The 25,625-nt window shown below is 48.8% G+C and overlaps 2 protein-coding genes and 2 non-coding genes across 23 annotated transcripts in view; all 4 read right to left on the bottom strand.

The window, feature by feature from the left end:
* The window catches only part of BAZ2A (bromodomain adjacent to zinc finger domain 2A), a 40,799-nt gene extending 27,382 nt beyond the window's left edge, over positions 1 to 13,417 (bottom strand). For 6 of the 19 annotated variants that reach the window (XM_063621319.1, XM_063621320.1, XM_055246791.2 and 3 more), the window contains exons 1-2: positions 13,364 to 13,417; positions 12,731 to 12,842 (exon numbers count right to left, since the gene is read on the bottom strand). In XM_063621319.1, the coding sequence (XP_063477389.1) occupies positions 12,731 to 12,842; positions 13,364 to 13,405 (154 nt within the window). In that variant the 5' untranslated portion in view covers positions 13,406 to 13,417. Of the gene's footprint in view, positions 1 to 6,237; positions 6,272 to 6,687; positions 6,895 to 7,339; positions 7,430 to 11,492; positions 11,555 to 12,730; positions 12,924 to 13,363 lie in introns of those variants that run through there. The other 13 variants (XM_063621325.1, XM_063621328.1, XM_063621333.1 and 10 more) reach the window with 8 other exon arrangements.
* A 1,292-nt stretch (positions 13,418 to 14,709) lies between these two features.
* ATP5F1B (ATP synthase F1 subunit beta) lies at positions 14,710 to 24,325 on the bottom strand. 2 transcript variants are annotated; one of them, XM_055246823.2, is made up of 10 exons: positions 23,630 to 24,325; positions 22,965 to 23,147; positions 22,575 to 22,749; positions 21,324 to 21,445; positions 20,890 to 21,074; positions 19,506 to 19,664; positions 19,281 to 19,403; positions 16,534 to 16,746; positions 15,655 to 15,856; positions 14,710 to 14,958 (listed from the first exon to the last, which is right to left on the bottom strand). In XM_055246823.2, exons 1-10 carry the CDS (start codon positions 23,754 to 23,756, stop codon positions 14,858 to 14,860), a joined length of 1,590 nt encoding a protein of 529 aa, XP_055102798.1. In that variant the 5' UTR covers positions 23,757 to 24,325; the 3' UTR covers positions 14,710 to 14,857. The 2 variants fall into 2 exon arrangements, with proteins under 2 accessions (XP_055102798.1, XP_063477429.1); XM_063621359.1 differs by having other exon boundaries at positions 14,710 to 15,856; positions 23,630 to 23,939.
* Positions 21,167 to 21,237, bottom strand: LOC129467145 (small nucleolar RNA SNORD59). Its single transcript, XR_008652277.1, has one exon. It is a non-coding gene; the product is annotated as a small nucleolar RNA SNORD59 (small nucleolar RNA).
* Positions 22,821 to 22,895, bottom strand: LOC129467148 (small nucleolar RNA SNORD59). The gene has a single exon (XR_008652279.1). It is a non-coding gene; the product is annotated as a small nucleolar RNA SNORD59 (small nucleolar RNA).
* Positions 24,326 to 25,625: the final 1,300 nt, after the last annotated feature.

Raw genomic sequence — 25,625 nt, 5'->3', positions numbered from 1 at the left:
GTGGTGGCGGGCGCCTGTAGTCCCACCTACTCGGGAGGCTGAGGCAGGAGAATGGCATGAACCCGGGAGGCGGAGGTTGCAGTGAGCCGAGATCACGCCACTGCACTCCAGTCTGGGTGACAGAGTGAGACTCCGTCCCCAAAAAAAAAAAAAGAAAAAGGCTGACAATGCACAAAGTGTTTAAATAAATATTATATATTTCAACACTGTTACAGGTGTCCTCCCTGACCAATTCTAACCTTCCAGCCTCTGAGGCTACCCCCCAGGACAACAAGACACATTAACACCCTCCAGCTGGATACTGCAGTGGTCCCTGCAGCTCTTCAGTTCATTCTTCCCATGTAGTACACCAAAATCTCACAAATGGGAGGTTTCTAAGTTGGGGTGGGGGGGATGAGAGAAGATTTCAAATGTTTATCTTGACTAAACAGCAAAGGCAAATTCTATAGTAAAAATCACACCACTACATTTTAGCTTTGTAATTGTGAACATCATGAAGGATATTTTAACTCTACACATCTCTGGATTACCCACCACACTCTAATACAGAGGTTCTCATCAGGGGCAATTCTGCCCCGTAGGGGACATTTAGTAATCTCTGAAGGTATGTGCTACTGGCACCTAGTAAGGAGAAGCCAAAGATGCTGCTAGGCATCCTTCAACACATAGGACAGCCCCCCCCCACAACAAAGATATTATCTGGCCCACATATCAACAGTGCCAAGGCTGAGAAACCCTGTTCTAATGTAAAAGCTGTCCCATTCCCGCCCCACACCTTGGGAAAGTTCCAAGTTTTCACTGTTCCCAGTTCCTGACACTGCAAATGACGATGCTTTGGCTTTTGTATCTAAAAACCTCATTTCCCTGGCTAAGCCATCTTCCTCCACCAATAAGAGTTCCACATAGGCTGGGAGAGGTGGCTCATGCCTATAACCTCAGCAGGATCACTTGAGGCCAGGAATTCAAGACTGGCCTGTGCAACATAGTGAGACCCCATCTCTACATTAAAAAAAAAAAAAATTCCAAGTACCAAGCCACAGAATAAATATGCCCTCTTCTCCAATCACGATAACCCATTCTGAGTGCCCTGGTAACAAGCTTCCCTTGAACTCTGACTTGGACAAACTATATCATATACTGACTGAGGCTCAAAATATCCATCCTCTCCTTAACTACCTTCCCTAGTCAGGACTCCAAGTGAGGCAGAACAAAGATAATGAAAGAAGGAAGATTATACTAAGGGGGCTACTCAAACAAAACTGTCACGTCCAGGCTGTTCAGAAGAATTCAAAGATGACTGTTCTCTGTCCTTATTTCTACTACATTATGTCGGTTCCACAGCATTAGTTGGATATAAGTTCCACCATTATATCTCCAGCACCTAATTTAGTACTAAGTATACAAAAGAACCAAAGCAAATATTTGTTGAGTCCATGAACTGAAGAAATGAATGAGTAAATCTACCTTTTCTGCCACTACCAGCTTACTCATCCAATGAAGGTCATGGGCTTTGCTCTTACTATTTTCAGAGAACAAAAAAAAAAAAACTCAGTTTCACTCTTCACAGAGATAAAAATTTCAAGAGAGAAGAAAGGCCTCAAATCTTGACGTACTTAAATAGCCATTCCTTGAAGAAAATAAGGCCTGAAAATAGGGAAGTACTGATAATGTAAAAAGCCAATAAATTAGCTAGGCATGGTGGCATATGCCTGTAGTGCCAGGTTCTCTGGAGGCTGAGGTGGGAGGATTATTTGAGTCCAGGACCTGGAGGCTGCAGTGGGCTATGATCGCACCACTGTTCTCAACCAAACAAAAAAATAAATAAATGTAAGCTCTGAATTGATAAAATGTTCTGCTTGGTTTAACTGAACACTCGAGACATATAATAGGTTTTTATATATTTGTTAATTAAAGAAACTACAGGTTAAGTTTTCTGCCACATTTCCAGTCACTTTACTCTCAGAAGACCGGGAATGCCTCTGAAATTGCAGGACACTAAAAGCCACAGTCCAGAGGTTATATTAAGGTTATTTCCCTCTTTCAGCTCTGATTGTTTCTTAGAATTTTTTTTTTTTTTTTTTTTGAGACAGTGTGGCTCTGTTGCCCAGGCTGGGGTGCAGTGGCATAATCTCTGCTCACTGCAACCTCCATCTCCCCGGTTCAAGCAATTCTCCTGCCTCAGCCTCCCAAGTAGCTGGGATTACAGGCGCCCGTCATCACGCCCAGCTAATTTTCATATTTTTAGTAGAGACAGGGTTTCACCATGTTGGTCAGGCTGGTCTTGAACTCCTGACTTCAGGTTATCCGCCCGCCTCAGCCTCCCAAAGTGCTGGAATTGCAGGCTGAGCCACCGTGCCTGGCCAGAATTTAAACTCTAACAATTAAGGACTCTATCCTTTCCACCCCCAAAAATGAGCTAAGCAGGCAGGTTAAGGACCCCATTCGTGAGGCAGGTTACAGAGTCCAACCTCAAAAGACTAAAAGTAGGAAGACCATCTATCTCTTAAAAACTTCTTCCCTTCTTTGGTAAATTTCTGGCAAGATTACAGTATTTTAGTCTGCAAAATGCCCCCATAATAACTGTTCTCTTTAACGAGGAGGAAAGACAAAACCCTAAGCCAATGCTACTTTTACTGCTAGTGACAGTGTCTTCAAAGTATCAGATATCTTCAAAGATGGGCTTTTTTTTGTTTTGAACGATTTTTTAAATTTCAAAATTAGGCAGACTGACAATAACAAGCTGGTGAAAAATAGTCCTACCGACCCACATGAGATAATACTGAGAAACTATTCATCTTGGGCTATATATAAGGCATATGAGGACACCAACATCCTAAGAAACAAACCAAGAAGATTATTTGCCCCAGGAATTATCTCAAATTTTATATTTGGCATTATTGCTGCTCTTGATACATCTCACACAAGGTCAAACATCATTATCAATGACTAACTTCTATACTGTTTTGGCAGTAAGAATAGCAGTTTGGTGCTTGACCTCTTCAGTGGTGACAAGAAAGGTCAACAGCAGGAAGACACTGTCAGTAACCCTAACAAGCTTTGTTTCTCTCCTAGTAATACTTGATTCCAGAGCCGCAAGACTACAAGATGAACCTTTCATTCTAGACTGGCTCTGGGGTCAGCCCATACAGCTCTCTTTACACCTCAGATTTTTTCTTTCATCGAGAAGCTTGAAATATTAAGAAATATATTTTTCTGACAGAAAAATGCACCCATTTTATAAGAAGGCCATGAAAAGTTTGCTTCATTCAGCTCCCAAGTCAATCATGTATCAAATGAAATCACTATTTTCTCAAAATCAGCTTTTCTTTTAAAAGTCGAAAGACTCAAGAGTAGTTATTTCTCCTTTCTTTACTCTTTTAACCCCCAACAGGGAAAATCAACTTGCTGTTCTGTCAAGTGCCAATTCAGGTAAGCAAAGGCTGAAAAAAGGGGAACTTAAAATCAGCATCAAATCAACCCCATCAGACAGCAACTTAAAGGAACTAATCAAGGGCAAGAAAAAGGATGCTGACATCAGATGGACTTGTTTTTACTGTTCCCAGAATATCAAAAACCCCAACAGCCACAGTGAGAAGAGCAATGATGCTATCTTCCTAGTGATGATGCCACTTTCACACAATCATAAGTGTCTATCTGCTCCCATACTGGATCTTTAATCTAGGGATCTTCATCTAGGTGGGAGGGGTTTTTGCCTGGAAAATAAATAGTGAAAAGATGATTTAAATGACAGGCTTAGGTAGTTTTCAGGATAGTCCAAATAATCTTAAAATGTTATCTTTCAAGGCTTAGCACGGTGGCTCATGCCTGTAACCCCAGCACTTTGGGAGGCTGAGTTCGAGTTCGAGACCAGCCTGACCAACATGGCGAAACCCCTTCTCTACTAAAAACACAAAAATTAGCCAGGCATGGTGGCGCATGCCTGTAATTCCAGCTACTGGAGGGCTGAGGCAGGAGGATCGCTTGAACCTGGGAGGTGAGGGTTGCAGTGAGTCGAGATGGTGCCACTGTACTCCAGCCTGGGCAACAGACCGAGACTCCATCTCAAAAAACAAAAAAAAAAAAAACAAAAAAACCCACAAAACTTTATCTTTCAAAATCTAAAATCCTGTGGTCCTGGGGTCATAGGCGGGGCACGGTGGCTCATGCCTGTAATCTCAGTACTTTGGGAGGCTAAAGTAGCAGGTCACTTGAGCCCAGGAGTTCAACACCAGCCTGTGCAAAGTGGCAAAACCCCACCTCTACAAAAATTACAAAAAATTAGCCGGGTGTGGTGGTGCGTGTCTGTGGTCCCAGCTACTCAGGGGGCTGAGGTGGGAGGATCACTTGAGCCAAAGAGGTCGGGGCTGCAATGAGCTATGATGGCGCCACTGCAATCCAGCCTGGGAATCGGAGTGGGACCCTGTCTCAAAAAAAAGAAAGAGAAAAGAAAAGAGAGAAGAAAAGAGAAGAGAAAAAAAAAGAAAAGAAGACCAGGCATGGTGGCTCACACCTGTAAACCCTGCACTTTGGGAGGCTGAGGTGGGTAGATCACCTGAGGTCAGGAATTCGAGACCAGCCTGGCCAACACGATGAAACCCTGTTTCTACTAAAAATAAAATAATTAGCCGGATGCGGTGGCGGGCTCCTGTAATCCCAGCTACTCGGGAGGCTGAGGCAGGCGACTCGCTTGAACCCTGGAGGCAGAGGTTGCAGTGAGACAAGATCACACCACTCCAGCCTGGGCGACAAGAGCAAAACTCCATCTCAAAAAAAAAAAAAAAAAAGAAAAAAAAAGAGAAGAAAGAAAAATAAAATTCTGTGGCCAACTGTTGCCCCTAACCAAATCCAGTGTGCAACAAAATGCCTGGGGACATAGCACACAGTCCATCACTATATGTTACAGGAGAAATAACCTAGGATTATCAAGTGAAAAGAAAGAAAAAAAAAATCTGGGCACATGACTTTGCAGGGAACAGAGGAAAAGCTTACCAATTTCCAAGAAGAATAAGAGGGGAGACGTTCTTTTATGGATTAAAGAGTAAGTCATATAATAACAAACTGTACTATTCTAATTAGTTGATTCTGCAGAAGGTAGTATCTCCAGCACCCTTAGTCAAATAACAAGCTTCCCACAGGGGCTGCCCTTAGGCTAGAATCACCACCAAGGACCGAGTTCACCAATCTCAGTCTGTAAATCAGTCCCTACCCCCAACACACAAATCCATCTAATAGTTAAATCTTCCTCACCCCTTCCTCTTCGTCCATTTCTCAGAATCTACCCTTCTTCACAAGCTCACTTGCTGAGGTGTTCTGCAATATAGAAACTGTCATAATAACTATACCAAAGTAGGACCCCAAAAAGCTACTCGTGCCACAAAAGATCTCTAGTCTCCCTGACAGCTCTCTATGCTGAGGGAGTTTGCTCACTTATATAGAGTGTACTCCGCTGGTAGATAACTGAGTTTGCTTCTCTATGACCTCTAGCTCAAGGGAAAACAAAACGAAACCAGACAGGAAGACAGAGATGTTCTGGAGGAGGGACTGGGATACATGAGTCAACTGAAGTTGACTACTTCCAGTTGACAAGTTTACAAAAAAAAAAAAGTCCAACGAAAGGTCTCTCGGACCACATGGTTGGCAAGATCCAAGCCTGCCCAGAAGGCTTCAGAAAATGAAACAAAATCTGATTAAAATGGACATTTCAAAACAACAAGACACGCAGCAGCAAACGCACAGCTGCCATTTCCCGGCCACTTCCTGCGGGAGGTTGGGGGAGGGGCTGTTTGTGTACAGATGGAGGTGGAAGCTATCCCCTCCGTCGTCCCCCAAAGCAGACAAATCTCTCACTCCAATAAACCCTACAAACGACAACTGCTATTGGCATTGCCTTCTCCTGAAAACTGGGAACACCGGGAAAGAAAGGGATGATGCGGTATCATCTTTCTGCCACGGAAGCGGGGATCCCCTCAGTGAGGAATCTCCTTGGAAAAAGGAATTCCTCTTTATTCTTCCCTTCTGCCCCTCAGCCCAGCTCAAATTCGAAAGCCTCAGCGGAAGCCCTATCAACCTCCATCCCCGGAGTGGGGGATTCTCCCGGGACGCGAGGGCCCCGAGCCAAATGCAGCACCACCCTCAGCAAGGAAGGCCCTCTCCTGATCTCCACGCTCAAGAGAATGGGTGCACTCCCCAAGGGAGACACCCTCAGACCCCTGGAAACCCCTTCCGGCCTCCACTCACCGCAGTCAAAACGCCCAGCTCCCCGCAAACGGAGCTTTTAACCCGCCAAGGGAACCCCTTCACCCACCCCTCGCGCTCAGGCAATCCCCACCCCCACCCGAGGAGGTGGAGCCCCTCCCGGGGATTCCACCCCAAGTCCCCCACAGGAGTCATCTCCACCAGCCAGGCGGCTTCTCCGCCTCCTCACTGTCGCCAGGAGCCCCTACAGCTCCTCCTGCCCCCGCGGGCCCGTCCGGGGTCCTCAGCAGCCGCACCAGCCCTGTTCTCTTCCCAGACCTCAGGGCAAGGAGACCCTCGCCTCAGGTTGGATCCTCGCAGGAAATAAGCTCCCGTCGGCTTCCCGCCCCGGCAAAGCTCAAGCCGGCTCTGGAGCCTCTGTTCCCCGAGGGAAGCCTCGGATGAAAGCGGGGCTCCCTCCCTCTCAGGCCCCTGGCCACAGACCCCACAAACCTGAGGCAGCGGCGTCCAGCCGGGCTCGGGGCTCGTCTCTCCCCGGGGTACAGGCGGTTCACATGGCCGCGCTCCGGGCGCCAGAAGGGGTGGAGACGCCCGCTGGGGAGGGGGTCTGGGGTCCGGGGTCCGGGAGGGGGGAGGGGGACGCGGCTCAACCGCGGGGCCCGAGAGGAGCCAACATGGCCGGCGGGGGAGGAGTGAGTCGGAGCCGGAGGGGGCGGAGAAGCCTCGTCCGGGAGAGACTCTCCCCACGCGGCCTCCGCCACAGGGTCCTAAAGCCCGCCATCCTCTCTTTCCGACCCGGACCTGGGTCCTAGCGCCGCTGTGTCTCCTGCAACCCTGGCCACCTTGCCCACCTGGCAGCTCCCTCTGCACCCGCATCTCATGGCGGCAGTAGTCCTGCTTCACACAGGGCAAACTGAAATGCATGCCACAGTCCCAAGGCTAACCTAAAAGACTAGACCAAACGTCTAGGCCCAAAGGCATGTGCCACTTCTCTAACAGGCTGGTAGGGGGTGAGAGTCAGGGGAATTTCGGGGGCAGTTATTTCCCAGGTAGGGTAATGGAAACGTGGAAATAGAAAGGTTAGTCACTCAGGGCGCGATTCAGTAAAGGGATGGGGAGAGGCAAGAGTCGGTCACCCACTCACCTCTGTCCCTTCAGTGCAGCCTGGTCTTGCCTGGATCACCACTTTCCTGGTGACATCTGCAGGGCCCTGGTCACCAGAAAGGAAAGATTCCTGTGCGTGGGGGAAAAAAGGTTCGGTTCTGGAACCAGACAGCAAAGACCTGAGTGTAGCCTAAATGCAGTCAGAGAAGTAAAGGATAAGCTGAAAACTAATCAGAAAAAGATGCCACAAATGTCCACCCATTCTATGGTTCTGGGAATTTTTTTCTGACAGGGCTACATAACTGTGTGAAAACTCAGAAAAGTAGCAGAGGACTAGAGTTTGGCTGTCACCTAAAATGTCTACTGCAGGGCACCAGGATGAAGAACAGTGTCACATGATGTTAGAGCTTAGAGAATTTCTAGTTCAGGCGGGACGAGGTGGCTCACGCCTGTAATCCCAGCACTTTGGGAGGCTGAGGCAGGTGGATCATGATGTCAGGAGTTCAAGACCAGCCTGACCAACATGATGAAACCCGGTCTCTACTAAAAATACAAAAATTAGCTGGGTGTGGTGGCGTGCCCCTGTAATTTCAGCTACTCAGGAGGCCGAGGCAAGAGAATCACTTGAACCCGGGAGGTGGAGGTTGCAGTGAACTGAGATCGCGCCATTGCACTCCAGCCTGGGTGACAGAGGGAGACTCAATCTCAAAAAAAAAAAAAAAAAAAAAAATTCTAGTTCAACCTTCTCTCCTTCATCAAATGAAGAAATTAAGACCCAAAGAGGTTCAATGACTTCTTCAAGGTCAAACAGTGGCTAAAATATGACAAGAAAGGAAACCAGGTTTCCTTTCCTTGCAACTCAACACTTTGCAGGCTTCAAGATAATTCCCATTTAATTCAATGCAATGCAGTTCCAGAAACAATTGCCTAAACTGTGCAAAGCTCAGGCTGCTGAATATTCTGGAAAAGCAACAAAGTGGGGATGATGAAACTCTGGCAAGTTGGGGGGGTGATAACAAATACGTTTTCCTCTGGGGGTCTGAGGAGGAAAGAGATCTGAAAAATGGGCAGAGTTAGGGGGTGAGATCCATCAGTCTACATTGGATTTCCTTACTCCACAGAGGGGTGGGCTCTTCCTGAATTTTGGGGAAAGATTCCACCCCTCCCCCCCACTACAAATGGCTCAGAGAGGATAAGAAGGAAGCTAGCTTTAGCAAAGGCTCACAGAGTGTGTGGGCCACAGACACAGAAGGCTAAGGGGGTTTCTCTTCCTCTCTCGAGATAAGTAGATTACCAGTGGAGGGAACAGGCAGGTGGAAACCAAAACCCTTCTCTCCTCCCTGTCAAAACAACAGATTTACAGGTCACCTTGGGGAAAAAAAAATACTCCTCCAACAGCCTGCTGACCTCAAGTCCCTGAGTAAGTGGAAGTCACACTCAGGGGAGAAGTTTCCTTCCTTCTGGAGAAAGGAGGGCTCTGGCAAACTTCTGCTAAGAAATGCCTCTCTATCCCCAAATAAAAAATAAAGGCAGGTGAAGAAAGGCATAAAACTGACGCCTCAAGGGCGGCGGGATGGGGGTGGAGGTAAAGAAGCTGGTATCCCTTTGTCTTCCCTGCCCTTTTCCAGGGCAGATGAGGGAGAATCTTCCTACCTCCTGCTCCCAGTCTTAAAGGGGGCCAGTCGCGGACTGGGCAGGCAGGGGAGGAGCCTGCGCCCGTCAGACGGGTGTAGCCACGCCCCTCCCCACACCCACACACACCCACCGCTGGCTACACTCTGCTCCGGAAGAGCCGGTTACTCCTGTGCCCCACTGACCGCCCCCACCCCTTCCGAGCCCCAGGCCTAGTCTCCAGGGCAACCTTTAGGACTATTCCAGCCAGGAGCGGTTAGGAAGAGGGGTGCTGGATAGGAGAGGACCACTTGGGATTAGAAAAGAAAACGAGGTAGGATCCATTCTTCCCATCTGGTGCAGTAACACTACAATCATCCTCATCCCTGAATGAGACCCCGCCTCATCTCATCTAATCAGGATCTTCCTTGCTCTGAGGAAGGATGAGGTTGGGGTGACAGTGTGCCCAACAGCTGGATGTTTACTTCCTGCTAGAAGTCGCCCCATGCTGCAACTGTGCTTCTCCCCCCATCCAGACGACAGAGGGCAGACTGACCCCAAATGTCCCAAAACATTCCTCAATCCCAACAGATGTGGCTGATCACCCACCCACCTCTTTTCCTCACCCATTCCCCTTCAGGAAGCTACTAGAAAGGGGAAGGGGCAAATGGTCATTTTATCAGCAACTTGTAAGGAGCGTCTCCAGGGAATAGGCTGAACCTCCCTCAAGCCAGGCCAGTGGACTAGTCATGAAGAGAATGCGGAGGGACAAATTAGCACCTGCTCCCCCTCCTCACCCTGCCTGTGTTCCTGCGGCACCTCCCTGACACTGGGGTCAGCTGCCACAGTGCCTGGCTCCACTCTGTAGCCAGATGGCTGGGGCTGGGAGGAGAAAGAGAAAGAAGGGTATTCGTTTGCATCTCTACGTCCTTCCCTCTCCCCCACCAGATACTTCTGGCATCCAACCCCAAACATCACTGCTGAACACCCTCTCCTCCCCCCAGGGCCCCCTCCAAACATGACTTAGAAGAGTCTGAAGCAGATCCTGGCACCCAGTCCCCTAATTCTGGAAGTGAGGAGTGGGAAATGAAAGAGCATAGCTAGGAGCGCAGCTGGACTGGGGGCGGAGGGGGAATTCTCTAATGGAGGTGGGATAATTATTAAAGACCTCCCTTCCCCTCACTGGCTGAATGGATCATATTGTTAACAGGATCTGTCTAGCAGGGAGATGGCTCTTAGCCGGGTAACCATTCCAACTAGACCCCCCCACCAGGTTAAAGCAAAAGTCTTCACCCCCTCTACATTCTGGGAAGGCTAGATTCTCCTATTATAAGGACCATACCCCTCCCCTTCTTCCACTTTTTTTTTTTGTTTTTTGTTTTGTTTTGAGACCGTCTTGCTCTGTCGCCCAGGCTGGCTGGAATGCAGTGTCGTGATCTCAGCTCGCTGCAACCTGTGCCTGCCAGGTTCAAGCGATTCTCGTGCCTCAACCTCCCGAGTACCTGGGATTACCGGCACACGCCACCACGACCGGCTAATTTTTGTATATTTTGTAGAGACAGGGTTTTGCCATGTTGCCCAGGCTGGTTTCGAACTCCTGACCTCAAGTGATCTGCCTTGGCCTCCCAAAGTACTGGGATTACAGGCGCGCACCACTCCACCCGGCCCCCTTCTCCCCTTTAAGTCGACAGGTGGCTCCTCAGATTCACACAGTCTTGTTTCCAAAGTTCCCAATGGGATTCTCTATGGTGGTCCTGGAAGTTAGAGAAAGCCCCTATTTCCTAGGGAGTCGGGGGACTTCCTTTGTATCTGAACAGAGAAGGCTGGACTTCTCTTGCCTTCCCCATCGCCCCAACTCCCTTAGAGATTTAGCCCCAGCTCCCCACGCACTCTCTCCCAACTGTCCCTGAGGCCCTGAAGCACAAGATTCCGGCAGCGCCCTGGCCCCCAGCTCCCAGGTTCTGGGGGAGGGGCCTTCCTAGGCTGCACCGACCAACCCTAGGCCCAAGAAGAGAGCCCTTCCCATCTGGGCTCAGTAGGCGGTGCTGAGGTTGGACCCCAAGCTCCCGGAGATGTAGGGTGGGGTGAGGACTACAGAAAAGGTTTAGATGGGACTTAGCTGAACTTAAAGGGCTGAGCGGAGCAGGGGCAGATAGTGCTGTCGATGTTGCTCCCCCGCCCCCCTTACTACGGGGAAGGAGAGGAGTTGGGGCGGGTATCCCCCCTCCCATTGGGGTTAGGAAGGCGTGGGAAAGCGCTAGTTCCAGAGGGGAGGAGGCGAAACCCAGACCGCGGGAGATTTTTCTGGCGAAGAAGGCGCGGGGGAGGGGGAGATCCTGGGCCCAGAATAGGAAAGGTACTCGGGAGAGGATGGCGGAGAGGCGTGAGAAGCCTCCGGATTCCGGTCGCAGAGGACAGGGGGAAAATGGGCGAGTAGATAGTTCAGGGGAGAGAGGAAGGGCAGCTCCCTCAGGGGGAGAGTCAGATCCAGAATCCCGGGGCAGCAGGGATCCCAGGGCAGGATACCGCAGGAACGGCCCCCCCAAGGGACTCCAGAGCTGAAGGTGGGTGCCGGGCCTCACCTGGAGCAGGGCCGGGCCGCAGGCGGCGGCGGCGGCGGCAGCGGCGCAGGTGGCCAAGCCGGGCGGCGGCGGCGCCTCCTCCCCCAGCCCTGGGCCGGCGGCGGCGGAGGGGAGGAGGTGGTGCTTAAAGGGGCAGGAGCTACCGAGGTGAGGACAAACCGCTCAGGAGAGCAGTCGCGAAGGATCCACTGGGGGAGAGGATAGCGGGTGGCGTCTCCTAGGGGCCAGAACCAGGAAGGATCCCAGATGGGAGGAAGAGAACAGATCCCAGAAAGAGACAGAAACTTCTGCGGTGAAGTGGGGGATGGTGGTAGGTCCGAAAGGAAGGACTTGGGAGAGCTCTGCCCGCGCTCCCACGGCACCAGCAAAGACCGCTTCACAAAAGAGGCCGGGGAAGACAGAAAGAGCTACATGGGCTCCTAGGAGGCCTAGGGGTGCAGGAGAGGGAACTCAAGGCCGAGCCTGCTGGGGGTCACGCGCAGCGCCCTACTAGGTGAACTGGTTCCCCGTGTTTCAGCTCCTCAGGGCCCCATCCCTACAGCTGTGGGGCCTTTGGAATCAGGAAGCCACGAAGGCAAAAACCTCCTATCCTCTCAACCTCAATCCTGCCTCCCACTCAGTGCCCTCAGTGACTGTAGTGTGGGGGCCATCAATAGCAGCCCCAGTGAGGCTGATGTGGGACCATGAGAATCGACTTTGGTTCAGTTTTCCCCCAACCACCACCACCCTTGCTTCAGTCTCTGGGGCAACAGGAAGCAGCTGCTCAGTGCAGCCCCCACCTGAAGGTGGGTCAAGGTGGGGGAGGAGAGAAGACAGACTTAAAAGGCCTTAGAAAAATGAGAGGGAGGGGAGGCATTTTAAAGACCTTCCAGCACTGCCAAAAGCCGGCTTTACTTTTGTGGGGGCTAGCAGTGAGTACTGTCAAAATTTCCTTGAATCTCAACAGCTTAAATGGGGAGGAGCAGGGGCAATCCTCCACGGAGCGGCGGGGAGGGGGCTGGGAAAGCCCTGGCCTAAGGTGCGTCTCAGGCTCTTCCTTAGAACTGGGGCTTGCCCATACTCAGGATCCCGTGGTCGGCAGCCTCGCCAGCTGAGCCCTGTGCCCCCCGTCCCCCAGAGTCCTGTTTCCTCTCCTTCAACCCCCAAATGAGCAAAGGTTAGGCCCCACCCCTGCTGAGTCAGCCAGGGAGGGAGTAGGCATCCCTCAGGCCTTCCCCGGGGCTGGTCCCCATACTCACCCATGTCAGGCTGGCAGAGCTCCAGGCTGGGACCACCCAGCTCCTCACTGTCCTTGGGCCCCCACTTCACGTAAAGGTTGGTGTTGGATCCTCCCAAACTGTGAGCTGGGAACTAGCAAGAATCAAAAAGCCAGTGTATGCTTCCTGCGAACCACACAGCCTGAACTGCTGTAGGGTGATGTCCCTGTGTGACAGACTGGGGTGGGGAGGGAGGAGGGAAGGGCGGGGCTTTCTCTGGGTGGAGAGAGGGAGGAGGCGAGGACAGGGCAGACCAGGAGAAATATGGAGGAAGGTTAGAGCTGTGTTGACACTCCAGTGGCATGGTAGAAGAGGCCGGCAAAGGGGGAAGGAAACAAATAGTTGCAGCTACTGAGAGGGAGAAGGTTCTCGATAAACGCTGAAGGACGTGAACGTGTTGGGGGAAGGGGTAGAGGGATGCAAAAGACCTTTAGGATTTCAGTTCCAAGGTCTGTATCGGGTGACGTGAGAAAACAAAGCAGAAAGGGTTGACCTGTACCCTAGGGCTTTTTCTACCAGCTTCTTACCCACTCCAGAGTCAGGACCTAGAGGAAGTGTCCCCACCCCCATAACTCAGCATTTCCCCAAATCCCAGCTTTTCTGGGAGCAAACTACCAGCACAAGCAGCTCAGGGGCTCCACCTTCTGTCCAGATCATGACACAGGAGAGAGTGCGGGAGAGGCTGCTGCCAAGGACGTCATAGGCAGATGGAAGGAAGCTTAGAGGCCCCTACTCCACCCCTGGCGCCGCGCCAAAAAGCCCTCCCCAACCTTCAGCCCCCAGGGGCCTCTGAATTGGGAGCTCAGCTTGTCCCCGCCCAGCTTCTACCTAACTTGATGGCCTCAGCGGGTGGAGCTTATAGATGCAGGCTCCTCCCCAGGACAAAAGCCCCAGATGGTCTGTAAACAGTCTTAGTAACTGAGAGCCACATCCCAGCAAATGGCCTTCATGGATTTGAAAATGGGATCAGAATTCTTGCTGAGTCTCCAGTGCTACCGCGAGAGGGCAGTAGGATGGGTCTGGTCCCGGAAAAGAACACAAGGGGAACCCAATCTGACCTTGCACGCTTCTTTTAAATCGAAATGGTGAAATATACCTTCTACCCCTGCACCTCTCAGTCAGCTAAAATGAAGGGAAAATAACCTAACTTCATTAGTTTAGAAGCCCAAGCCAGCAACCCTGAAAATTGCTATTCCCTTGTAAGATTATCTTTTCTGGACTTTAATAAGGGGATCTTCACAGAGGGTGGACTAGGCCTTATGGTATTATATGCCTCTGCATAGCCTCAAGGAATCACAAGCAACATTTAGGCTTGCCCAAAATGTCAGGAAGTAGTTAAGTACACTTCCTGAAGACATGAACGCCTAACCAATATGTAGAGAACCCTTTTGATTCAATTTTAACAAAGATCAGTATTTTTCATCACTATTTCTTGAAAATTTAATTCATTAAACTCAGATTAACCCCTGGATATGTTATTTCTAAAACGAGTTTTTCCCAATATGCCCTTCAAAAAAGGCCTATTTTTAACCAAGAAGTAGGGATGTGCCACATGGAATAGAGGCCAAAAAAAAAAAAATCAATTTGTATTGACCAAAGGCCCCAAACTGAGGCCCTACTAAGATCACACTACCCACAGAAAACCCCTCACAAGAGGTATGGTTGTCCATCAACAAAAGAGAATGGCTATTTTTAAGGACCGATTTCAAACATACATGGCCCACTTCATGCTGAAACTGCTTCTTATAGCCACTCTAAAAATCTAATTGTTGAAAACAGTGCTGGTGATGTGAGACTACATACACTTGTAGCCCCAGCTACTCAGGAGACTGAGGTGGGAGATCTCGAGCCCAGGAGTTAGAGACCAGCCTTGGCAACACAGCCAGACACTGTGTCTCTAAAACTAAATACATAACCCTTCAGTGTTGACTATGTTGTCAGAACCAAGAGAACCAGACAAATTCTGAGGGGTGTACATTTTATTGGAAACCTTAAATATCGTTCAGAAAGAATATATCTTCAATCAAGGCTCTTGTGCAGCCTACACAGAAAAATGAAGCTTTTTGGGTTAGGGGCAAGGAGAAGGACAGTACAGAGGACAAAGACCCCTCACGATGAATGCTCTTCAGCCAGCTTATCAGCTTTTGCCACAGCTTCTTCAATGGGTCCCACCATATAGAAGGCCTGTTCAGGGAGATGGTCATATTCACCTGTATGACGGGGAAAAAAAAAAAAAAAAAGTAAGAAGCAGAGGGATATCAACTTCTGCATCGTGTAACATTCCTCACCACTTGAGGCCATCAGAATGTGATGAATTCATGTCATCTTAGAAAGCTTAAATTTCCCTCACAAATCAAATTTACAAGACATGATACAGTACGAATTAAGAACACATGGGCCAGGCACGGTGGCTTACACCTGTAATCCCAGCACTTTGGGAGGCCAAGGCAGGCGGATCACCTAAGGTCAGGAGTTCGAGACAAGCCTGGCCAACATGGCGAAACCCCATGGCTACTAAAAATATAAAAATTAGCCAGGCTTGGTGGTGTGTGCCTGTAATCCCAGCTACTTGGATGGTTGAGGCTGGAGAATCACTTGAACCTGGTGGGTGGAGGTTGCAGTGAGCCGAAATTGCACCAGTGTACTCCAACCTGGGTGACAGAGACTCAGTCTCAAAAAATACATATAAAAGGGAGCTAGAGAATCAAGTAACAAATCACACTCAAATTAAATGTATTTTCAAACAAAATTAATGGGAAAGTTTGTTTTTTAAATTAAAAAATATAATTAAGCATAGTATATTATATATTGCTTGACGGTTGTTGGAATGGGACCACAGCACAGTAAACATTCAAGATTTTGGCTTTTCTGTGATCTTATGTTCAGCTTTGTACTCAAAATCTCACCTGCCAAAATCTGCTGGAATCCTTTGATGGTCTCCTTCAGGGGTACCAGCTTCCCCATATGACCTGTGAAGACCTCAGCAACCTGGAATGGCTGAGACAAGAAACGCTGTATTTTCCGTGCACGGGACACGGTCAGCTTGTCTTCCTCAGAAAGTTCATCCATACCCAGAATGGCAATGATATCCTGGAGGGATTTGTAGTCCTATGAGAAAAAAGAAGACTGAGTTAAGTATTCTTATTCCTTTAATTTGGACAAGCTAACAAAGGGAAAGTTACATGCTAGGGGGCAGAGAAGGTGGTGGTGTTATGAGGGCCCTCAGCCAAGATCAGTGTCTTGTTCTCCACAGTCCTAGTTTGGTGCTGTTAGAAAAATATCGCATTCCGCCAGGCGCAATGGCTCACGCCTGTAATCCCAGCACTTTGGGAGGCCAAGGCGGGTGGATCATGAGGTCAGGAGTTCAAGACCAGCCTGACCAACTGCTGAAACCTGGTCTCTACTAAAAATACAAAAAGTAGCCAGGCATGGTGGCGTGCACCTGTAATCCCAGGTACTCAGGAGGCTGAGGCAGAAGAATCGCTTGAACCTGGGAGGCAGAGGTTGCAGTGAGCCGAGATGGCGCCACTGCACTCCAGCTTGGGCGACAGAACGAGACTCGTCTCAAAAAAAAAAAAAAAAGAAAGAAAAATATTGCATTCCAAAGCGTAAGTACCTGGAAACTCAAGAGACCTCATTAGCTCTCACTAGCAATTGCTAGCCTCAACTTTCCTTGCTCCAAAACAAATCACACAAATCACTAAGAAAGATCCAGTCCTAATATAGTCCCCATAATCCCTCTTTTTGACTTTCCGGACACTGATCCCACATAGTAATATACTCACCTGCAGGATCTTTTGCACCCCACGGGCAACATCGTAATGCTCACTGCCAACAATGTTGGGATCCATGATACGAGAGGTGGAGTCTAGAGGATCCACAGCTGGATAGATGCCCAGCTCAGCAATGGCACGCGACAGTACAGTGGTAGCATCCAAATGGGCAAACGTAGTAGCAGGGGCAGGGTCAGTCAAGTCATCAGCAGGCACATAGATAGCCTAAAGTGAGATCCCATGAAGAACAGGAACCAAAGTAAATTTTTTTTTTTTTTTTTTTGAGACAGGGTCTCGCTCTGTCGCCCAGGCTGGAGTGCAGTGGCGCAATCTCGGCTCACTGCAACCTCTGCCTCCCGGATTCAAGCAATTCTCTGCCTCAGCTTCTCGAGTGGCTGGGACTACAGGTGCCTGCCACCACACCTGGCTAATTTTTTTGTATTTTTAGTAGAGACGGGGTTTCACCATATTGGCCAGGCTGGTCCTGAACTCCTGACCTCGTGATCCACCCGCCTTGGCCTCCCCCCAAAGTGTTGGGATTATAGGCGTGAGCCACCACGTCCAGCGAACCAAAGTAATTTTACTTAAGCCATCCCCCTTTCTGACCTATCTTTATCATCTCACTCCATATTCTTAGCACTCAAAAGACCCTTCTTACCACCCCTAATACCTGCTGAATAAGCTGACAGATTATCTGGTCTCTCAGCCATGATGGAAGAATTTTTAGTATCATTCTTTTTGTTCTTCATCTTTTAACTATTTTAATGCCCACTTTTAGAATTAAAAACAAGAGGCTGGGGGCCGGGCAAGGTGGCTCATGCCTATAATCCCAGCACTTTGGGAGGCCAAGGAGGGCAGATCACGAGGTCAGTAGTTTGAGACCAGCCTGACCAACATGGTGAAACCCCGTCTCTACTAAAAAAAAAAAAAAAACACCAAAAATTAGCCAGGCGTGGTGATGCACGCCTGTAATCCCAGCTACGCAGGAGGCTGAAGCAGGTGAATCGCTTGAACCCAGGAGACGGAGGTTATAGTGAGCCAAGATCGTGCCACCACACTCTAGCCTAGGCGACAGACTCCGTCTCAAAAAAAAAAAAAAAGAGGCCAGGCACAGTGGTTCACACCTGTAATCCCAACACTTCGGGAGGCTGAGTCGGGCAGATCACCTGAGGTCAGGAGTTCAAGACTAGCCTGACTAACATGGTGAAACCCTGTCTCTACTAAAAATACAAAAATTAACCAGGCCTGGTGTCGGGCACCTATAATCTCAGCTACTCAGGAGGCTGAGACAAACGAATCACCTGAACCCAGGAGGTGGAGGTTGCAGTGAGCCGAGATCACGTCCATTGCACTCCAGCCTGGGCAATGAGAGTGAAACTCCATCTCAAAAAAAAAAAAAAAAGAATTAAAAACAAGAACAAAAAACTTCTTGCACAATAGTTCATTACACCGAATCATGAAAAGTTCCTACAGTTTAGCCACATTTTTACTGTATGTAAAATTTATGTAATTTTACTATATATCCCATCTATATATATTTGAAAATGTATAGTACATTAATGCAGTAATTTTTTTTTTTTGTAGACGGATTATCACTTTGCCGCCCAGGCTGGAGTGAGTAGCCCAATCTCAACTCACCACAACCTCCTGCAACCTCTGCCTCCAGGTTCAAGCAATTCTCCTGCCTCAGCTTCCCGAGTAGCTGGAACTACAGACAGGTGCCACCATGCCCAGCTAATTTTTTGTATTTTTAGTAGAGATGGGGTTTCACTGTGTTAGTCAGGATGGTCTTGATCTCCTGATGTCATGATCCGCCTGCCTTGGCCTCCCAAAGTGCTGGGGTTTTTTTTGGTGTTTTTTTTTTTTTGAGACGGAGTCTCGCTCTGTCGCCCAGGCTGGAGTGCAGTGGCGCGATCTTGGCTCACTGCAAACTCCGCCTCCCGGGTTCACGCCATTCTCCTGCCTCGGCCTCCCGAGTAGCTGGGAATACAGGCACCCACCACCACGCCCGGCTAATTTTTTTGTATTTTTAGTAGAGACGGGGTTTCACCATGTTAGCCAGGATGGTCTCGATCTCCTGACCTCATGATCCACCCGCCTCAGCCTCCCAAAGTGCTGGGATTACATGCGTGAGCCACCGTGCCTGGCCCCAAAGTGCTGGAATTACAAGTGTGAGCCACTGCACTCAGCCCTAATACAGTAAATATTTAATGCTCAGTTTCCATATAGCTCCGGACTCCCCTCAGACTAGAAACCATTGCTTTGTGATCTACATTTAAATGTATACCTTCATTTATGGTTTTTTTTTTATTTTTTGAGGCAGAGTCTTACTCTGTCGCCCAGGCTGGAGTGCAATGCCCCAATCTTGGCTCATTGCAACCTCTGCCTCCCGGATTCAAGCGATTCTCCTGCCTTAGCCTCTGAGTAGTTGGGATTACAGGCGCCTGCCACCATGCCCGGCTAATTTTTTGTATCTTTAGTAGAGATGGGGTTTCACCACGTTGGCCAGGATGGTCTCTTAACTCCTGACCTCGTGATCCGCGTACCTCAGCCTCCTAAAGTGTTGGTATTACAGGCGTGAGCCACCGCACCTGGCCCAGTAAGTTTTATACATCTCTCTACATACATACAGCTTTGTTCCCCACGCTGATCTGTTGGGCTCAAGCAATCTTCCCGCCTCAGCCTTCTCAGTAGCTGAGATGCACCACTGCACCCTGCCTTTATACAAATCAGATCTTCATCTATGTAATTTTTCTTACCTGTACAGAGGTGATAGATCCCTTCTTGGTAGTGGTAATTCTTTCCTGCATAGTACCCATGTCAGTGGCCAGGGTAGGCTGATAGCCCACAGCAGAAGGGATTCGGCCCAATAATGCAGACACCTAAAAGAAAAAAACGTCTTAGGTGTCTACATCCTTAGCCTCATCTGAATAGCTACAAAGAAAGGCCAGATGAACCAGGTCCTCTCAAGCCTTCCCTCTTACCTCTGAACCAGCCTGGGTGAAGCGAAAGATGTTATCAATAAATAGCAGTACATCTTGACCTTCTTGGTCTCTGAAGTATTCAGCCACAGTCAGTCCAGTCAGAGCTACCCGGGCACGAGCACCAGGTGGTTCATTCATTTGACCATATACCAGCGCTACCTGCAGTAATCATACATAATCGTAAGACCTGACAAAGGAGTAGAGAAGCCACATACTGAAGGTTCCCAAATCGGAGAAACGACCACAGATCCTTTCTCAGAAGGTGTCAACGTTTTTGTGTGCAAGTTCCTTTTCCCTATTAGAGATGCAGTTCAAAACAAAAAAGACAGCTTCTTATATTAGTAAGGCAAAACTATAGTAGAAAGAAAATAAAAACCTATTCAAGTCAAGTGAAAAGTACAAAATAGGCTTAACTGAAACATATGTACCATGTCCGATCCAGCTCTCCCAAAATTAGCTTTCAAATGATGGGACTATCTACCAAAAAGAAAACCTGGAAATGTTATTTAATGTCAGTATCAAAGAGGAAATAGGCCGGGCGCGGTGGCTCAAGCCTGTAATCCCAGCACTTTGGGAGGCCGAGGCGGGCGAATCACGAGGTCAGGAGATTGAGACCATCCTGGCTAACACGGTGAAACCCCGTCTCTACTAAAAATACAAAAAATTAGCCGGGCATGTTGGCGGGCGCCTGTAGTCCCAGCTACTCGGGAGGCTGAGGCAAGAGAATGGTGTGAACCCAGGAGGTGGAGGTTGCGGTGAGCCGAGATCACGCCACTGCACTCCAGCCCGGGGGACAGAGAAAGACACCGTCTCAAAAAAAAAAAAAAAAAAGAGGAAATAAAATGTCCATTTGTGTATTGGAAGTTGGGGGGAAAACACTAACAGGTTTCCTTTGTAGGTCCTGGGACACGAAAATGAAAATATTAAAATTTTCTTAAAAAGAAAAAAAACTGGCCGGGCGCGGTGGCTCACGCCTGTAATCCCAGCACTTTGGGAGGCCGAGGCGGGCGGATCACGAGGTCAGGAGATCGAGACCATCCTGGCTAACACGGTGAAACCCCGTCTCTACTAAAAAATACAAAAAAATTAGCCGGGCGAGGTGGCGGGCGCCTGTAGTCCCAGCTATGCGGGAGGCTGAGGCAGGAGAATGGCGTGAACCCCCGGGGACAGAGCTTGCAGTGAGCCGAGATCGCGCCACTGCATTCCAGCCTGGGTGAAAGAGCGAGACTCCTTCTCAAAAAAATAAAAATAAAAAAATAAAAATAAAATAAAAATAAAAATAAAAAAAAGAAAAAAATTAAATAGAAAATATAGAACATGGCTTCAACTGGCAATAGTTTCCTGGCATAACTAACACGTGGACATCAATTAGCTCAATGCTTACCTTGGAGGTGGCATCTTTTAAGTTGATAACACCAGATTCAATCATTTCATGGTATAAATCATTGCCTTCACGGGTCCTCTCTCCAACACCAGCAAACACAGAGTAACCACCATGGGCTTTGGCGACATTGTTGATTAACTCCATGATCAGTACAGTCTTGCCAACTCCGGCACCACCAAAAAGCCCTATAAGAGGTTGAAAAGAAAGAGTATTTAAGAGTTCTGCTTTCCTAAATAAGCAAACTTCAAAAAAAGGCATTGCTTCCTTCCATCCTATTCCTTCTCAGAAATTGCATCTGGCTTCAGCAAACTCAGAAGAACGAAAGTCAGAATGTACTCATCAGTGAGGAATAGATGTCAATATCCACTCATAGCATTGTATGAGTTTTTCCTCCCATATTAGGTTTGGAAAATATGTACTGCTTAATAACATACCAATTTTGCCACCCTTGGCATAGGGAGCTAGCAGATCCACAACCTTGATACCAGTCACCAGAATTTCCTGCTCAACACTCATTTCCATGAATTCTGGAGCCTCAGCATGAATGGCAGCAAATCTGTAAAGGCAGAAGAGAGGATGGACTATTCACCTTGTTGAAAGCAAATGATAATCTTATATATCCCTCCCTATCAACTCTCAAGTTCATCTTATCTCCCCTTTGTTACATAAATTAGATAAACTATCATCTAGCATCTAACCCAACTTTCTGCAATAAAGAAAATCATTATCTTAGAAAACAATAATCCCATTCCCTGACTTTAACTGTCATAAATTTTTCATTTTACTGAGCCTTAACCTAACAGCATTCCCTCACATAGCAATAGCAAATACAAAAACCTACAAGTTTTGGAGACTCCTAAACCTAAGCCATAGGACTGAGTCTTGGCCGGGCGCAGTGGCTCACGCCTGTAATCCCAGCACTTTGGGAGGCTGAGGCGGGTGGATCACGAGGTCAGCAGATCGAGACCATCCTGGCTAACATGGTGAAATCCCATCTCTACTAAAAATACAAAAAATTAGCTGGGCGTGGTGGCGGGTGCCTGTAGTCCCAGCTACTCGGGAGGCTGAGGCAGGAGAATCGCTTGAACCCGGGAGGCAGAGCTTGCAGTGAGCCCAGATCGCGCCACTGCCCTCCAGCCTGGGCGGCAGAGCGAGACTCCGTCTCAAAAAAAAAAAAAAAAAAAAAAAAAAAGACCGAGTCTTAAAAATACTCAACTAGCTGGGCGCAGTGGCTCATGCCTGTTATCCCAGCACTTTGGGGGGCCGAGGTGGGGGGATCACCCGAAATCAGGAGTTCGAGACCAGCCTGGCCAACATGGTGAAACCCCATCTGTACTAAAAATACAAAAATTAGCCGGGCATGATGGCATGCACTTGTAATCCCAGCTACTCAGGAGGCTGAGGCAGGAGAATCGCTTGAACCCGGGAGGTGGAGGTTGCAGTGAGTCGAGAGCGAAACTCCCTCTCAAAAAAAAAAAAAAAAAAAAACCAAAACCTCAAGTAGCGGGCTTTTGTCAATCAGAAATTCTGCATCCTAATTTCTTCAGGTGAAACTGCACTATGTGATTTTAATAATCGAACGTATCAGAAGAAAAATTCTGCTTTAGGAGAACGTGTCACCTTACTGTGTAAAACTGCAAATAACAGAAGTTCCTTTGTGCATAGATGCAATAAGAGCAACTTACTGTTTAGTTTTGATGGGACCTCTTTCATCAATAGGTTCTCCAATGACATTCATGATTCTGCCCAAAGTCTCAGGACCAACAGGAATTTTGATTGGTGCACCAGAATCCAGTACTTTCTGGCCTCTAACCAAGCCTTCTGTACCATCCATAGCAATAGTCCTTACTGTGCTCTCACCTGTTAGATACAGGCATTGCAGGGTTATACATAAGGATAAATCGGTATCAAGACCTAAGTCGACCAAGACTCCTTCTCAGTACCTAAATGTGGCTTCAGCAAACTCAGAAGAACGAAAGTCATTTTAACAAAATCATCATAGAAGGGAGACAGCTTGGTTTTTGGGATATTTGGGCTATACAAGGTCTTTACTATTCCTAACAAATTCGACTTACCCAAATGCTGGGCCACCTCCAAAACCAGTCTGGTCTCCCTGCCTTGCACTTCCAGGGCATTTAGAATTGGTGGTAGTCCCTCATCAAACTGGACGTCCACCACTGCGCCAATGACCGCCACGATGCGCCCGGTGGCGGCGCCTGCTTTTGGCGAAGGAGATGTTTGCGCCGCATAGTCCCTGACTAACAGACAAAAGATATTAGAAGGAGCTGGGGTCAGGCCAGTTAAAGGTCATCGGAAGCCAGGACTTAACACACAAGGAGAGAAAACACAGCCGAAGTCAGGCCTCTTTCCGCTTGTACGGAAGGCGTGTCCAAGAGGGAAGGCCGCGCAGCGATCGATAAAGCGCCTGCACAGCCTTCCCATCCGCATGCACAAGACCCCATTTTTCGACAGTTGAGTACCCCTATTCAACCGGAAGGTCAACGCACCTGCCCGCACCTTTTCCGTCACACAAAGAACTTTATACAAAATGGGACAGAGCTGGGTCGAAGAAACCTCCTATGGGTGCCCCATTCTTGTTCTCCCGCCATTAGAGAGCAAGACGCGGCTCCAGGCATCCTCTTAACACCACAGATCCCTTAGGCCCGAGCTACCATCGTTCCCCGGCTCAAGGTCATGGGGCGGCAAAATCGAACGTTAGCTCCTAGAGAAAAGCACTTACCAGGATGGACCGCCGTCGGAGCGGCCCGCACTAAGAGCTGAGCTGGGGGCAGCGATGCTGAAGGGGTGAGTCCCCGCAAGGCCCCGGAGGCCGAAGCAGCGGCCAACCGACCCACAAGCCCCAACATGGCGTAGTCCGGGTGGAGACTGAAGGATGCAGCAACCGTAGCCTCCTGCTCTCCTGCAGTTGAGGCGAGGCCTACGCTGCAGTAGGCAGGTCCATTGGGTGAATTGGCTGCTCATCATTCTCTGTGCTGCTTCTACAGGTTAATACACGCAGATCTTCTCACCCATTGGTCAAAACTGGTGCTAATCTGAAACTCCTTTTTTTATTGGACAGTGTGAGGTTGGAGGGCGTCACTCTGAGCCTCGAAACTTAATTGGATCATAGAGACGTCCGTTGGACAGGGTAATCAGAGGAACTACGTTCAGGAAAGGGGCCGAGTTCCTGTTGAAAGTGCGTGGGCTGTCTTTGCCTGTCCTTGGACTTTCTCCTTAGATAGGTCCTTCATCTAGGTGACAGCCACAGGGGCGGGGGTTAGGGAAGTGGTAGTGCCGTGAAGCACCACTGAAGGTGAACGTGGCGAAGTCAGGAGCCCTCTTTAGAGCCAAAATACGATTTCTCTCTCGAAGTAGTGAGGTTGGAAGTTCCCAGGCGATTGCACAGATTAGCAACCTAGACAGGATCTTTATCATTTAAACCTATTAAAATGAAAGAAACTAATGTAACCAGTACTTTAGCTGGGCATTGAGGAGACTCAATAATAAGATAAATAAGACTAAGGACCTTCCTCTTAAGGTCCAGGTGAACAAACAATGCAATAATGTGATGGTTCCTGGTTAGCATAAACTGGGTGCACGAAAGAGGAGGGGATAAATTTGGGTCACCTAGAGATACAGAATTGTCCACCTTGAAGGAAGCTGAGAGACCTCAGCTATGAAATGTGAATAGAAATAATTAGGGTAGGCTGGGAGCGGTGGCTCACGCCTGTAATCCCAGTACTTTGGGAGGCCGAGGCAAGTGGATCACCTGAGGTGAGGAGTTCGAGACCAGCCTAGCTAACATGGGGAAACCCCATCTCTACTAAAAATACAAAAATTAGCCGGGCGCGGTGGCTCACGCCTGTAATCCCAGCACTATGGGAGGCCGAGGCGGGCGGATCACGAGGTCAGGAGGTGGAGACCATCCTGACTAACACAGTGAAACCCCGTCTCTACTAAAAATACAAAAAAAATTAGCCGGGCGTGGTGGCGGGTGCCTGTAGTCCCAGCTACTTGGGAGGCTGAGGCAGGAGAATGGCGTGAACCTGGAAGGCGGAGGTTGCAGTGAGCCGAGATCACACCACTGCACTCCAGCCTGGCGACAGAGCGAGACTCCGTCTCAAAAATAATAATAAATAAATAAATAAATAAATAATAAAATAAATAAAAAGGGCTGGGTTGGGCACGGCCAGCCCAGTAATCCCAGCACTTTGGGAAGCCCAGGCGGGTGGATAACTTGAGCCCAGGCGTTCGATACCAGCCTGGGCAACGTGGTGAAACCTCATCTCTAAAAAATATGTAAAAAAATACACACACACACACACACACACACACACACAAAATTAGCCAGGTGTGGCATGTGCCAGTAGTCCCAGCTACTGAGGAAGCTGAGATGGGAAGATGGCTTGAGCCCAGGAGATGGAGGTTGCAGAGAGCTAAGATTGCACCACTGTATTCCATGCTGGCTGACATTGTGAGACCCTGTCTCTACAAAAAAAGAAAAATAAAAAAGAAGAAAAAAAAAATTAGGCCGGGCGCTGTGGCTCACGCTTGTAATCCCAGCACTTTGGGAGGCCGAGGCAGGCGGATCACGAGGTCAGGAGATCGAGACCACGGTGAAACCCCGTCTCTACTAAAAATACAAAAAATTAGCCGGGCGTGGTGGCGGGCGCCTGTAGTCCCAGCTACTCGGAGAGGCTGAGGCAGGAGAATGGCGTGAACCCGGGAGGCGGAGC

Source organism: Symphalangus syndactylus, chromosome 17 (assembly GCF_028878055.3).
Source record: "Symphalangus syndactylus isolate Jambi chromosome 17, NHGRI_mSymSyn1-v2.1_pri, whole genome shotgun sequence".
Classification (NCBI taxonomy): Eukaryota; Metazoa; Chordata; class Mammalia; order Primates; family Hylobatidae; genus Symphalangus; species Symphalangus syndactylus.
This window is presented reverse-complemented; position numbering and strand designations above follow the sequence as displayed.